The sequence below is a fragment of the Phyllobates terribilis genome, unplaced genomic scaffold (assembly GCF_046119375.1).
Source record: "Phyllobates terribilis strain yellow unplaced genomic scaffold, ASM4611937v1 Scaffold_4__5_contigs__length_816908805, whole genome shotgun sequence".
NCBI lineage: Eukaryota > Metazoa > Chordata > Amphibia > Anura > Dendrobatidae > Phyllobates > Phyllobates terribilis.
This window is the reverse complement of record NW_027362764.1, coordinates 584,269,621-584,284,327: the sequence shown is the minus strand read 5'-3', so window position 1 is coordinate 584,284,327 and position 14,707 is coordinate 584,269,621. Positions and strand designations below refer to the sequence as shown.

Sequence of the window (14,707 nt, the reverse complement as noted above, 5' to 3'; positions counted from 1 at the left end):
TTCTGTTAATGTTGATGATTATGGCTTACAGCCAATGAAATCACAAAAGTCATTATCTCAGTAAATTAGAATAATTAACAAAAACACCTGTAAAGGCTTCCCGAGCATTTAAAAAGGTACCTTAGTCTGTTTCAGTAGGCTCCACAATCATGGGGAAGACAGCTGACTTAACAGATGTCCAGAAGGCAGTCATTGACACACTCCACAAGGAGGGTAAGCCACAAAAGGTCATTGCTAAAGAAGCTGGCTGTTCACATGCATGCTGTATCCAAGCATATTAGTGTGGTAGAAAAAGGTGCACAAGCAACTGGGATAACCGCAGCCTTGAAAGGATTGTTAAGAAAGGGTAAGAAATATATGAGTTTCACTTTTTTTATTGAAGAACTAAAATTAATTACGTTTTTTATGATATTCTAATTTAGTGAGAAGTACCTGTATATGACATAATTGAAAACCCAATAATAAACATTTAATTATAAAAAACGGAAATTTGCCTCGAAGATCAAAATTCTTTCGGGACTGTAAATATTCCATGTGTTTCACATAGAAGGTAATGAGTTTGCTCTTCTGGGAGTACAGATCCACTGAGGATTTTTTTTAATTTTAGTTTCGTATAACATTAGTGTAATGAATGTGCACATAAAGCTAAAGTAAAAAATATTAAGCACCTATTTTGAATGCTTAGATAATTTTATACCTATGAAAAGGACTTGTGAGCACCTGTCAGACGCCATAGTATCCTGACAATGGAGACTCCCCCATAGGAATATTCTACTGTATATATATTGCAGCTTGTTGAAGTGATCATTGAGGCACACATATGTCCTTCACGCCACCATACATCACTATGTACCTATATTCTCAGTTCAAGATGAAACCAATTTTAATCTTTTCAGAAAATCTTACTGGTATCAGTTTTGCAAACTCATCCGTTGAAGTTGATGACATGGCACAAGGTGTAACTATTCTCATAATTATGTTGATATCTCTTTTAATTTTCATCACTATTGCAGGCAACAGTCTTGTCATTGTATGTTTTATAGAAGACAAGCGGCTTCGAAGCAGCAGTAACTTCTTCCTTTTAAATTTAGCTATTTGTGATTTTTTAATTGGTGAGTTATATTTATACATATATCTTTGTTGTATTATATCGTGGCTGGAACTAGAGTTGTAGAAGAACAATAGCAGTAGCAGAACAACAGCAGAGCTATGGCTGTAGCAGAACTATAGCTGTAACTGCAGCTATGTGGTCCAGGGATTGAGGGGGTCCGTTCAAGTGAGAACATTGTACCTTTTTGTAGGGTGGCTTTCTTCTATCTAACGCTACCATGTTCATTCTAGGATATGTGATACTGTGATGCACACCTTTAACTATAACTCTTGGTGCTGGTTTTAGGTTCTTTGTGAATGGCACTGGGACCATCAATCTGTGTTCTGTGTCCTACTTTGTACAAACGAGTATGAGTGTTGTAAATGCATATTTAAGGAAAGGTTCGCCACACAAAAGCTATTTTGCTGATCAGAACATTCTGACATCGTAGAGTGAAATAACACTTATGTACAATTAATACACAAGTAGCACTGAACTAAATTCGTCACTTAACTCTTTGGATCTACAGTTCTGACAGCTTACTGCTAACTTGCAGCAACAGTCATATGATTTCTCCCTGGCAGGAGATAACAAGGAGACTGGTGGGGCACAGTAGGTGGCTATCCATATTTTTTTTTCAATTTTAAGACTACAATGCGCTCATTTTAACCCTTTGCCTCTGCAGAAAATTTCATGTTTACACTTTTATTTTTCCCTCCCTTTCTTTTAAGAGCCATAACTTTTTTTTAGAACTTTTATTATTCAGTTGAGATTATTTTTTATAAGATGAGTTTTAGTTTTGAATTACATATTTTACTATACAATGCAGTGTAAAACAAGACAAAAATTCTAAATGGGATGAAATGGGGAAAAAAGCAATTCTGCCATTGTGCTTTTATAGTATTCATTGTATGGTAAAAATCACCTGCAAATATGATTCTCCAGGTTCATATAATTACAGCAATATCTAACTTGCATAGATTTTTTTCATTTAAGTGGTGGAAAAAAAGTTCTGAAGTGTGCAAAAAAATATTTTGGTTTCTGTTGCTATTTTCCAAGATCCATAATGTTTTTATTGTTTTCATTAATAGAATCGTGTGAAGGCTTGCTTTTTACGTGTCGAGTTGATGGTTTCATTGATACAAATTTGGTACATACGATGCTCTGATCACTTTTTTATTGCAATTTTTTTAGGGTGGTTTGATGACCATATCACAATAGTCACCATTTTGTCATTTTACTCCATTTTGTATTCTTTCATCTACTTGTGTCGCTTTTATTAATGCAGAGCTTTTCTTGGTTTGACATCCTTGTTTTTTGTGCCATACCTCCATGATTTCAAGAGAGGTTGTTGAGATTCAAGGCTATATTTACAGCTGCAAGAATTAATTGCGTTCTGTTTGGAGGAATGGTTGCATGGGACTATCTGGATACAGTTAATACAGCAGATTCAGCAACTAAATTGAAGCTATCTTCAGAAAATTATCCATTGTTTAAATCAGACTTTTGTGTTAAATGTATTTTCTAAACAATGTTGCGATTTTTTTTTTACTTAAGAGGTGTATGAGCAGAAATTTCCAGGAAGGGTCAGTATAAATGTATAGCGTTTACATGACATATACACTAGTGTAAACTATTGAAAAAAGGGGTAGTTGATGACTTGTGAGGGCTGGGGGATCAGTATGCGATTTGTGAGGGAAACATATAATCTCCACTCAGTTTAAGGTAATGAAGTATAACGAGGATAATGACACACCAAAGAGATAGCCCCAGTTAGTGGACTACCGCCTTCTTCTCCTTCTTTAGAACAAAAGTAACTGTTCCTAGTAACACACAGGAGCGTAACAACCGCGGACGCAGAGGTTGGGACCACAACTGGTCCCGTGAGGGTGGAAGGCCTGCCGACTCCAGTGTAAACTTCAACTGGATGTGCGTCCTCGCACTCACATTGAGCTGAAGTGTATTGCAGCACAGAGAAATGCCGGGTCTGTGCGCTGCAATACATGCTGCCGGCCTATCAGAGGCCAGCAGATGATGTACGCGTGCATGTGACTGGGGCACATGGCAGTGGCATCATGCGGTCCCTTCACTTGCATGCTGAAGTCAGCTGCCGGCTTCAGAAGAGGACACCACCTGGCGGGAGAGTGGATGAGAGGTAAGAATAATTGTTTATTTTTTATGCTTTAAAGAATAGCGGCAGAACGGGGTACATACAGTTGAAACCAGAAGTTTACATACACTATATAAAAAGACACATATGCATGTTTTTCTCAGTATCTGACATGAAATCAGAATAAATCTTTCTAGTTTTAGGTCAATTAGGATTACCATAATTTTTAGTATTTGCTAAATGCCAGAATAATGAGAGAGAGAGAGAGAGAGAGAGAGAGAGAGAGAATGTTTTAAGGCATTTTTATTACTTACTGCAAAGTCAAAAGTTTACATACATTTCATTAGTATTTGGTACCATTGCCCTTAAACTGAATGATTTGGGTCAAACGTTTGGGATATCCTTCCACAAACTTTTCACAATAGTTGGTCGGAATTTGGGCCCATTCCTCCTGACAAAACTGGTGTAACTGATCCAGGTTTGTAGGTCGCCTTGCTCGCACCTGCCTTTTCAGCTTTGCCCATAAATTTTCAATAGGATTGAGATCAGGGCTTTGTGATGGCCACTCCAAAACATTGACTTTGTTATCCTTAAGCCACTTTGTTACCATTTTGGCAGTATGCTTCGGCTCATTGTCCATTTTGAAGACCCATTTCCGCCCAAGCTTTAACTTCCTGGCTGATGTCTTGAGATGTTGCTTCAGTATTGTCATATAATCTTCTTTTCTCATGATGGCATCTATTTTGTGAAGTGCACCAGTCCCTCCTGCAGCAAAACAACCCCACAACATGATGCTGTCACCCCCGTGTTTCACAGTTGGGATGGTGTTCTTAGGCTTCCAAGCTTCTCCCTTTTTCCTCCAAATGTAACGATGGTCATTATGCCCAAAAAGTTCAATTTTAGTTTCATCAGACCACAGGACATGTCTCAAAAATTAAGGTCTTTGTTCTTGTGTGCATTTGCAAATATTAATCTGGCTTTTTTATGTTTCTTTTGGAGTAATGGCTTCTTCCTGGCAGAATGGCTTTTCAGCCCATGTTGATACATTAATCGTTTCACTGTGGTTATTGACACAATCTTACCAGCTTCTGCCATCATCTTCAAAAGGTCTTTTGCTTTTGTCCTTGGGTTGATATGCACATGTCGGACCAAAGCACGTTCATCTCTGGGACACAGAACCCGTCTCCTTCCCGAGCGGTATGATGGCTGGACATTCCCATGTTGCTTGTACTTGCGTATAAGTTTCCAAACACATGACATCATCATATGGGCAGTCCAGAATTGTTTAAAGGCATAGTAATCTTAGTGTATGTAAACTGTTGACTTCACAGTAAGTAATAAAAATGCCTTAAAACATTCTCTCTCTCTCATTATTCTGGCATTTGGCAAATATTAAAAATGACGGTAATCCTAATTGACCTAAAATGGGAAAGGTTTATTCTGATTTCATGTCAGATTTTGAGAAAAACATGCATATGTTTCTTTTTATATAGTGTATGTAAACTTTTGGTTTCAACTGTATATACAAGGATGGGACCCAGGATAAGGGACATACATACCAGGATGGGGGTCATATACCAGAATGGGAATATACAGGTGCTTCTCACAACATTAGAATATCATCAAAAAGTTAATTTATTTCAGTTCTTCAATACAAAAAGTGAAACTCATATATTATATAGAGTCATTACAAACAGAGTGATTATTGCAAGTGTTTATTTCTGTTAATGTTGATGATTATGGCTTACAGCCAATGAAAGCACAAAAGTCATTATCTCATTAAATTAGAAAACTTTATAACAACCGCTTGAAAAATGATTTTAAAATCCGAAAGGTTGGCCTCCTGAAATGTATGTTCAGTAAATGCACTCAATACTTGGTCGGGGCTCCTTTTGCATCAATTACTGCATCAATGCGGCGTGGCATGGAGGCGATCAGGCTGTGGCACTGCTGAGGTGTTATGGAAGCCCAGGTTGCTTTGATAGCAGCCTTCAGCTTGTCTGCATTGTTGGGTCTGGTGTCTCTCATCTTCCTCTTGACAATACCCCATAGATTCTCTGTGGGGTTAAGGTCAGGCGAGTTTGCTGGCCAATCAAGCACAGTGATACTGTTGTTTGTAAACCAGGTATTGGTACTTTTGGCAGTGTGGACAGATGCTAAGTCCTGCTGGAGAATGACATTTCCATCTCCAAAAAGCTTGTCAGCAGGGGGAAGCATGAAATGCTCTAAAATTTCCTGGTAGACGGCTGCGCTGACTTTGGTCTTGATAAAACACAGTGGACCTACACCAGCAGATGACATAGCTCCCCAAACCATCACTGATTGTGGAAACTTCACACTAGACCTCAAGCAGCTTGGATTGTGTGCTTCTCCACTCTTCCTCCAGACTCTGTGACCTTGATTTCCGAATGAAATGCAAAATTTACTTTCATCTGAAAACAACACCTTGGACCACTGAGCAATAGTCCAGGTCTTTTTCTCCCTGGCCCAGGTAAGACGTTTCTGGCGTTGTCTATTGGTCATGAGTGGCTTGACACAAGGAATGCAACACTTGTAGCCCATGTCCTAGATACATCTGTGTGTGGTGGCTCTTGAAGCAGTGACTCCAGCAGCAGTCCACTCCTTGTAAATCTCCCCCAAATTTTTGAATGGCCTTTTCTTAACAATCCTTTCAATGCTGTGGTTATCCCAGTTGCTTGTGCACCTTTTTCTACCACAATTTTTTCTTCCACTCAACATTCCATTAATATGATTGGATACAGCACTCTGTGAACAGTCAATTTCTTTATCAATGACCTTTTGTGGCTTACCCTCCTTGTGGAGTGTGTCAATGACTGCCTTCTGGACATCTGTCAAGTCAGCAGTCTACCCCATGATTGTGGAGCCTACTAAAACAGACTAAGGGGCGTTTTTAAACATGTAGGAATCCTTTGCAGGTGTTTTTTGTTAATTATTCTAATTTACTGAGATAATGACTTTTGTGTTTTCATTGGCTGTAAGCCATAATCATCAACATTAACAGAAATAAACACTTGAAATAGATCACTCTGTTTTTAATGACTCTATATAATATATGAGTTTCACTTTTTGTATTGAAGAACTGAAATAAATTAACTTTTTGATGATATTTTAATTTTGTGAGAAGCACCTGTATATACCATGATAAGGGACATATATACCAGGGTGGGGCCCAGGATAAAGGACATATATACCAGGATCTGGGATAAATATCAAGATGGGACCAGAAAGGGAAAAATACAAACCAGGATGGGGCCAGGATGAGGGACATATATACCAGGATGGAGGGCATATATACAGTGGGGAAAATAAACATTTGATACACTGCCGATCTTGCAAATTTTCCCACCTACAAAGAATGGAGAGGTCTGTAATTTTTATCGTAGGTACACTTCAACTGTGAGAGACTGAATCTTAAAAAAAATCTATAAAATCACATTGTATGATTTTTACATAATTAATTAGCATTTTATTGCATTAAATAAGTATTTGATACAATAGAAAAACATAGGATATATAGTTGTCATTTGTTTAATCAAAAAAGTTTAAAAGCCATCCCACTGCAACAAAGTATATCCAATCAGCATAGTACTTATCTCAGATATCTCACTTCGCTATAGTTGGACTTGTGCCTGACTGTGTTTAACACCTACCCATGGAAAGCTGAGTAGATAAGGTGCACAGTCTATATCACAATCTGTGTTAAAATAGAAAAACAGAAATCGTGCAATTTTCGCTTTGGTCACTGGGAATTTCTTAGACTCTAACGTTCTTTTGTTTCAGGAAACAGGACATGTACATTGCCACAGTGCTTAGACCACATTGTAATGAGGAGTAGTGTTGAGCGATACCTTCCGATATCAGGAAATATCGTATCGGATTGGATCGGGCCGATACCCAAAAAGTATCGGATATCGCCGATTCCGATACCGGAAACCAATGCAAGTCAATGGGACACAAATATCGGAATGAAAATAAACCCTTTCTTTCCTTGTAGGTTAATTCTACATGAAGTAAAACAACTAAGAATAATGTAGAATGACATGAAAAGCCGGCAATTCATCAGCGGCATTCACCGGTACCCGACAATTTACAACAGAAAGAATAGAGCTTCACACATAGATTAGATAGATAGAAACATGTCAGTCACATATATATGAAGTACAGTGATAGTGTTGCTTACTGTACTTGTCATTTAGTGTAAAAGATTTATTAAAAAAAATATTAGTGTTTTCGTGCACCGTCTCTTTAAAAAAGCCGGCCGGCAATTCAGCAGCGGTACCCGACAATTTATAACAGACAGAATAGAGCTTCACACATAGATTAGATAGATAGAAACATGTCAGTCACATATATAAGAAGTACAGTGACAGTGTTGCTTACTGTACTTGTCATTTAGTGTAAAGGATTTATTTAAAAAAATAATAGTGTTTTCATGCACCGTCTCTTTAAGAAAGCCGGCCGGCAATTCAGCATCTGTACCCGACAATTTACAACAGAAAGAATAGAGAATCACACATAGATTAGATAGATAGAAACATGTCAGTCACATATATATGAAGTACAGTGACAGTGTTGATTACTGTACTTGTCATTTAGTGTTAAAATAAAGGATTTATTTAAAAAAAAATTGGCGTGGGGTTCCCCTTAATTTTAGGCTCTAGCGGAGGTTAAGCAGACAGCTGGGGCAAATGTTTGAAGCCTGGGAAGGGGGTAATACCCACGGAGCTTCCCAGGCTACTAATATCAGCCCCCAGCTGAATACCTAGCCTTTACTAGCTATTAAAATGGGGGAACCCCCCAAAAAAATTAACGTGGGGTCCCCCCTAATTTAATAGCTAGCACAGGCTAGGCAGACAGCTGGGGGCTGATATTAATAGCCCAGGAAGGGTGCCATGAATATTGGCCCTCTCCCAGGCTAGAAACACCAGCCGTCAGCCGCCCCAGAAATGGCGCATCCATTTTCTGGGGCGGCTGCGGACTGCAATTTGCAGCGGGTGGGGCCCAGAAAGCTTGGGCCTCCCTGCGCTGCGGATTCCAGCCCCCAGCTGCCTTGTTGTACCTGGCTGGACACAAAAATAGGGCGAAGCCCCACGTATTTTTTTTTTTAATTATTTCATGAAATTCATGGAATAATTAAGAAAAAAAGGGCTTCCCTATATTGTTGTGTCCGGCTAGGTACAAATAGGCAGCTGGTGGTTGGGGGCAGCCCGTTCCTGCCTGCTGTACCTGACTGGACACAAATATAGGGCGAAGCCCCACATAATTTTTTTTTAATTATTTCATGAATTTCATGAAATAATTAAAAAAAAAAAAACGTGGAGCTTCTCCCTATTTTTGTGTCCAGCCAGGTACAACTAGGCAGCTGGGGGATGGAATCTGCAGCGCAGGGAGGCCCAAGCTTTCTGCCCCCCGCTGAAAATTGCAGTCCGCAGCCGCCCCGGAAAATGGCGCGTTCATAGAAGCTGGATGCTGTACCTGGCTGGCATACAAAAATATGGCGAAGCCCACGTCAAAAGTTTTGGGAAAAATTAATTAAAAAATAAATAATAATTTAGGGACTGCATCTTTATTAACTCCTCAAATGTCATTTAGTGTTAAAATAATGGATTTATTTAAAAAAAAAATGGCGTGGGATCCCCCATAATTTTAGTCTCTAGCGGAGGTTAAGCAGACAGCTGGGGCAGATGTTTGAAGCCTGGGAAGGGGGTAAAACCCACGGAGCTTCCCAGGCTACTAATATCAGCCCCCAGCTGAATACCTAGCCTTTACTAGCTATTAAAATGGGGGACCCCCCCAAAAAAAATGACGTGGAGTCCCCCCTATTTTAATAGCTAGCAAAGGCTAGGCAGACAGCTGGGGGCTGATATTAATAGCCCAGGAAGGGTGCCATGAATATTGGCCCCCTCCCAGGCTAGAAACACCAGTCGTCAGCCGCCCCAGAAATGGCGCATCCATAGGATGCGCCAACTCTGGCACTTAGCCTCGCTCTTCCACGCTGCCCTGGTGCGGTGGCAGGGGGTAATAGTGGTGGGGTTCATGTCAGCGCCAGCTGCCATGAAGCCCAGGTTAGTAATGATGGGCGTCTATAAGACACCCCCATTGCTAACCTACAAAGTGTTAAAAAGAAAAAACACACTACACCCAGAAAAAAATAATTTATTTGAAATAAAACACACAATTTTATTTAATTCTTAGTTTACTAAAAATAATAGTTACCTGTCCACGTTCCTGCGCTGATCTACCATGCACAGCTGTCACATCTGGAGATGGTGACAGCTGTGCATGGCTGCTGTAAGCTCACGCTGCCGGGAACACGTCCGCTCCCGGCAGCGGGAGCCACTGACTGAGGTCACCGGAGTGCATTCAGTCAGCGCAGCTCCGGAGACCTCCTTTACGGCACTGCTGTACCGTGGGAATTTCTCACGATACAGCAGGGCCGTAAAGGAGCTAACCGGAGCAGCGCTGCCTGAACTCCGGTGAACCCTTACGGCCCCGTCATTCTAGCGGCGGCAGCGGTTCAGAGCGGTCACATTCTATGTGGCTGCTCTGAACTGGAGATCTTCATGGGACACTCGTGGACTGCTACGGAGGGGTAAGGATAAGGTTGTGGTTTATTATTTTATATTTTATTACAGGAGATCGATGGCTTCGGGGAATTAGGTGTCTAGGTGAGTATAGGTGTAGTTTTTTATTTTTTACTTTATTTTAGGTGGCGATCGGCGGGGACAGGTAATGTATGAACTAATTTATTGTAGGTAACCACTGGCCACCAATGACATGTATTTAACATTTATTGGGGACACAGTAGGGCAATTTAAATAGCAGGATCAGTCTGATGGGAACTACTGCTCCCATCGAGCTGATCCTGCTGGCAGGAGTGGACGGGGGACAGACATAGGCCGATGGGAGTAGTAGTGTCACATCGGCCTATGTCTGCCTGCACGCACACACCCGCACAGACACCGCACAGACACCGCACACACCCGCACACATCGCACAGACACAGCACACACACCGCGCACACCCGCACAAACATCGCGCACACACCCCGCACACACACTAATCATGACGGGCTGATGGTCTGGGAGGTGAGGCTGACCTGTGCGGCCGTGGGAAAGTTCATGTGAGTTCATGCAGTCAAGCATGAACTCACATGAACCCTCTGAGGGCACCGCGGCGACTTCAAATGAACAGCTGATCGGCATCAGCTGATACCTCAGCTGTTCATTTGAAATAACCGGCGGGAAAGCGCAGCACAGAACGGGAAAGCCGGCGGTGAAGTCTTTTCACTGCCGGCTTCCCCGCCCGGGACCTTCACTCCCCGCTCCTTGAAGCTGCGCTCCCCGCCCGGTCCTAACTTACGATCGGGATGGGAGGTGGCGAGGGGAGCGGAGGATCGGGGTGGGAGGCTGCGGGGAAGCAGTATGGGGCTGTGTGATTGTTTAAAAGCCGGCGGCTTTATACCGCCCGCCGGCTTTTAAACAATCAGGAGAATTCTCCCACGCTGGGATGGCATTCTGATGACAGGCTGGATCGCGCTGCCATCCAACTTGTCATCCTTCACAGACACTGCAGAGCGCAGGCATTATGGGAACTTCCGATTCCGGTATCCGATATTGTAAAAGTATCGGAATTAAGTATCGGAATTCCGATACCGCGAATATCGGCCGATACCCAATATTACAGTATCGGAATGCTCAACACTAATGAGGAGTCAACTTAGTTTGTGCAAAGATCATTGTGAAGGGAGGGTGAGAGGATCAGCTGTGACATTGTATATTATGAATGGTGGATCCTTTATTGTCAGATGTGTATAGATGTGTTCCTGCCTCTGATAAAATGGAGCCTAGCTGAAAACTCTTCCTGAAAGGACAGGAAGTATGATTTTAAAAAAGCACCAGTGGCATCTGTGCAAATTGCACGATTACTAGTTTTTGTTGTTTTGTTTTTTTAACCAAGATCATGATATGAAAAAAAGCATGTAACATAAAGACCTGATTTAAACAATAGGTCAATTTCTGTTGATAGTATTACTTCAAAGTTGATTTCTTTGCCTCAGCACATTACAAAATTAGCTACCTGACTTCTTTGTTATATAAGCTTGTGTAACTTAATAAAATTTAGCGAACACCTTATACTAACACTTAACTCCTGTGAGTGAATGATGTTCTCTCTGTAGTGCCGGCGTCCCTGCCCTCTGCTAGGCAGGGACGCTGTTCACCTCACCGCTCTGCTCCGTGCCCGGCGTCCCTCTCCCGCTCTGCTGGCAGCGCGCGCTCCTTCCCGGCCACTGTGCTTAGGGCGCGCGCGCGCGCCCTCCCTCCCTCTTAAAGGGGCCGCGCGCGCCGTCCTAAGGAGTCCCCGGCCAATGGCCGGAGGACTTTACCGTATATAAGGCACCTCCTCCAAAATGGAGGTGCCCGAGCAATGTTGTTTGCACCTGTGTCTCACCTGTGCTTCAGCCCTCAGGTCCCATTGCCAGTTACCTGCCAGATTCCTGCCTGATTACTTGCTACCTGCCTGCTAGTCTGAGGTCCGACGGTCTGCCTTACTAATCCTGTCAGTCTGTCTAAGGACCAGCCTGCCCGCTCACCTGGGAGCGCACATCAGCTACCTGCCTGCCTGCCTGAGGTCCGACGGTCTGCCTTCCAACTCCTGTCAGTCTGTCTATGGACCAGCTTGCCCGCTCACCTGGGAGCGCACATCTGCTATCTGCCTGCTAGCCTACCTGGAGGCTCCGCCGTCACGTGCTGTGACCACCTGCCTGTCCAGTGACTCCTGCCCGCTCACCTGGGAGCGCTCTTCTGCTACCTGTCTGTTTGCCTACCCGGAGGCTCTGCCGTCACGTGCTGTGACCACCCGCCTGTCCAGAGACTTCTGCCCGCTCACCTGGGAGCGCTCATCTGTCGCCTGTCCGCTGGTCTTCCTGGAGGCTCCGCCGTCACATGCTGTGACCACCCGTTCATCCAGAGACTCTCACCTGCTCACCTGGGAGCTCACGTCTATCTTCAGCCGCCACAGGTCGTACCAACCCTATACCTAGAGACTGCCCCGGTCACTTGCCGTGACCTCCAGCCCGTTCACTCAGAGACTGTCCCGTTCACTCAGAGACTGTCCCGTTCACCTGCTGAGACTTCCAGCCCGTCTTCCCTGGTCGCCACCCGCTCCCTTACAAGGACCGCCTCCTTGTATAGTAGCTCTGAGGTTCCGCCTCCCAGACCCGTTACACTCTCCAGTTGCATCCATTCCCTACGTGCAAGGAAAAGACTGCTGTAATACAATGATGGACTGTACTCTGATAGTTTTTGGAGGTCAAAAAAAAAACAACAGACTGCATAGCCAGAACAATAAACAGAATTTTTTTTAAAAATTCCAAAGTCCAATTAGAAAATAGCAAAAGGCAATGGTACTCACCAGCCAAGGTTTCAAGAAAAATGCATACCAGGACGCAGCCGGCCCCCTTTTGTTAGAAGCAGGTAACACAGGTTCAGAATGCTGATGAACAATCGCTCTCACACACTCTCACACATCCTATTACACGCCCCTACTATTCGATTAGGTGGGATGCCTGGCACCCTATCCATGCACCTGTGTTACCTCCTTCTAACAAAAGGGGGTCGGCTGTGTCCTGATGTGCATTTTTCTTGAAACCTTGGCTGGTGAGTACCATTGCCTTTTGCTATTTTCTAATTTGACTTTGGAATTTTTTTAAAAAATTCTGTTTATTGTTCTGGCTATGCTGTCTGTTTTTAATGTAAGAGTAGGGACTCGCAAAACCATGAGGATCCTTGACGATGGGTTGCGAGCTTACGTATTTTGGGCAAAATATTAACTAATACCTCATATGATATTTTTGCACTTTTTTTATCTGCCAGGGCGCAGCCAGGCCCATTAATGGTGACCTTGTGAGTTGGGGCTTCACACCTCTGCAATGTACGGATAGGGTGCCGGGCATCCCGCCTAATCTAATAGTAGGGGCGTGTAATAGGATGCTGGCTAGGCACAGTGCCGCGAGAGTGTGAATTGCACCCTACTGCAAGACTCATCTGTGTGCAGCTTTAGTGCTAGGCAGTCGCTCCTCCAGTGAGAGTGTGTGAGAGTGATTGTTCATCAGCATTCTGCACCTGTGTTAATTCCTTCTAACAAAAGGGACCGGCTGCGTCCTGGTGTGCATTTTTCTTGAAACCTTGGTTGGTGAGTACCATTGCCTTTTGCTATTTTCTAGCTTTTGGAGGTCTCAACGAGATCCCCATTTTACTGGCCCTCACCTGACCAAGGCAGAGGCTCCACAGGACAGGGGAAACAAAAACCACATGGTGAGTACATTATTTTAAGTACTCTATATTCCCTTTCCTTTGTAGCTGCTGTGGGATCGGTGAGTTTCAGTGCTCAATGATCTAGCACATTGTATTTTATGTGTTTTTCGTGTCTTTAAGTGTATGATTGCTGGGTGCTTGAGAACATATTCCACCTGAGCTGTGTGGCCATCCACGTGAATCTGGACGCTGCGTAATGATCCTGGGCCATCAGGGTCTGAGGGCATTGTTAATTGGTTGCTGCTCAGGGAAAATCTTGCCTGTATTTTTTGGTCAGGCACCTCTTCAGTTCTCTGAGGTGAGTAAAAACTGTGGTAATATACTCACCGATCACCATCTTCCCTGGTTTCCAGCTCCACTTCTGTCCTATTCTGGGTCATGTGATGGCTATTCTAACTTGCCGGATCACACTGTGCGCTATGTATGAGCCGGAAGTTGCTTTTACAATGTAAGCCTATAGTGCATCGTTCTGACATTTCATAGGCTTGCATTGTAAAGGAGACTTCCTGTTCACATATGGGCCTTGAGTCATCAAAATCGGATGCCATACAGATGGTCCGTATGGCATCCAATTTTTTTCTCGTAGTGTACCGTTTACGGAGTGAAATCGCAGGATGCTGTGATTTTTTTTTCTCATGTCGAATACAGCTGAGAAAAAATATGCAGATTTCCACTGCCTCATTGAAGAACATTGGTCCGATTGCAATTAGATTTTTTTTATCGGACTGCACTTGTCTGATTGACACGCTAGTGTGAGAGAACGCTTAAGGTGAGGCGCACGGAGACTCAAACCTTTTAGACGTGCCTGATTCATTCAGAGGTGTGTGTTTCTTAATGAATCAGGCACTTCCGACTCCAGCACACCCCATCATCAAGACTGGCAAAAGCAACTTCAATTTTGATTATTCAAGGCCATAGAACCCTGTGTGATTTGACGAGTCGGAATAGCTATCACATAACTCAGAAGAGGACAAGAGCAGAGCTAGAAGCCAGGGAAGACGGATTGGTGAATATATTACCACACTAAATTTACATTTAAACAGGTTTAGGCAATCAAAAGTTTGTCGAGAATGCTTCTTTAACCCCTTTCTGGCCCAGGGCGTACTAATACGTATGTGCGCCCTGGGCCTTATGGGCCTGATACGTATTAGTACACCCTATCTTTAATGC

The 14,707-nt window shown here is 43.1% G+C and overlaps 1 protein-coding gene across 1 annotated transcript in view; it reads left to right on the top strand.

The window, feature by feature from the left end:
- The first annotated feature begins 871 nt into the window (after positions 1-871).
- Positions 872-14,707, top strand: part of LOC141264692 (histamine H3 receptor-like) — a 33,673-nt gene continuing 19,837 nt past the window's right edge. The window contains exon 1 of the mRNA XM_073676956.1: positions 872-1,112. Within this exon, the coding sequence (XP_073533057.1) occupies positions 872-1,112 (241 nt within the window). The remainder of the gene's footprint in view (positions 1,113-14,707) is intronic.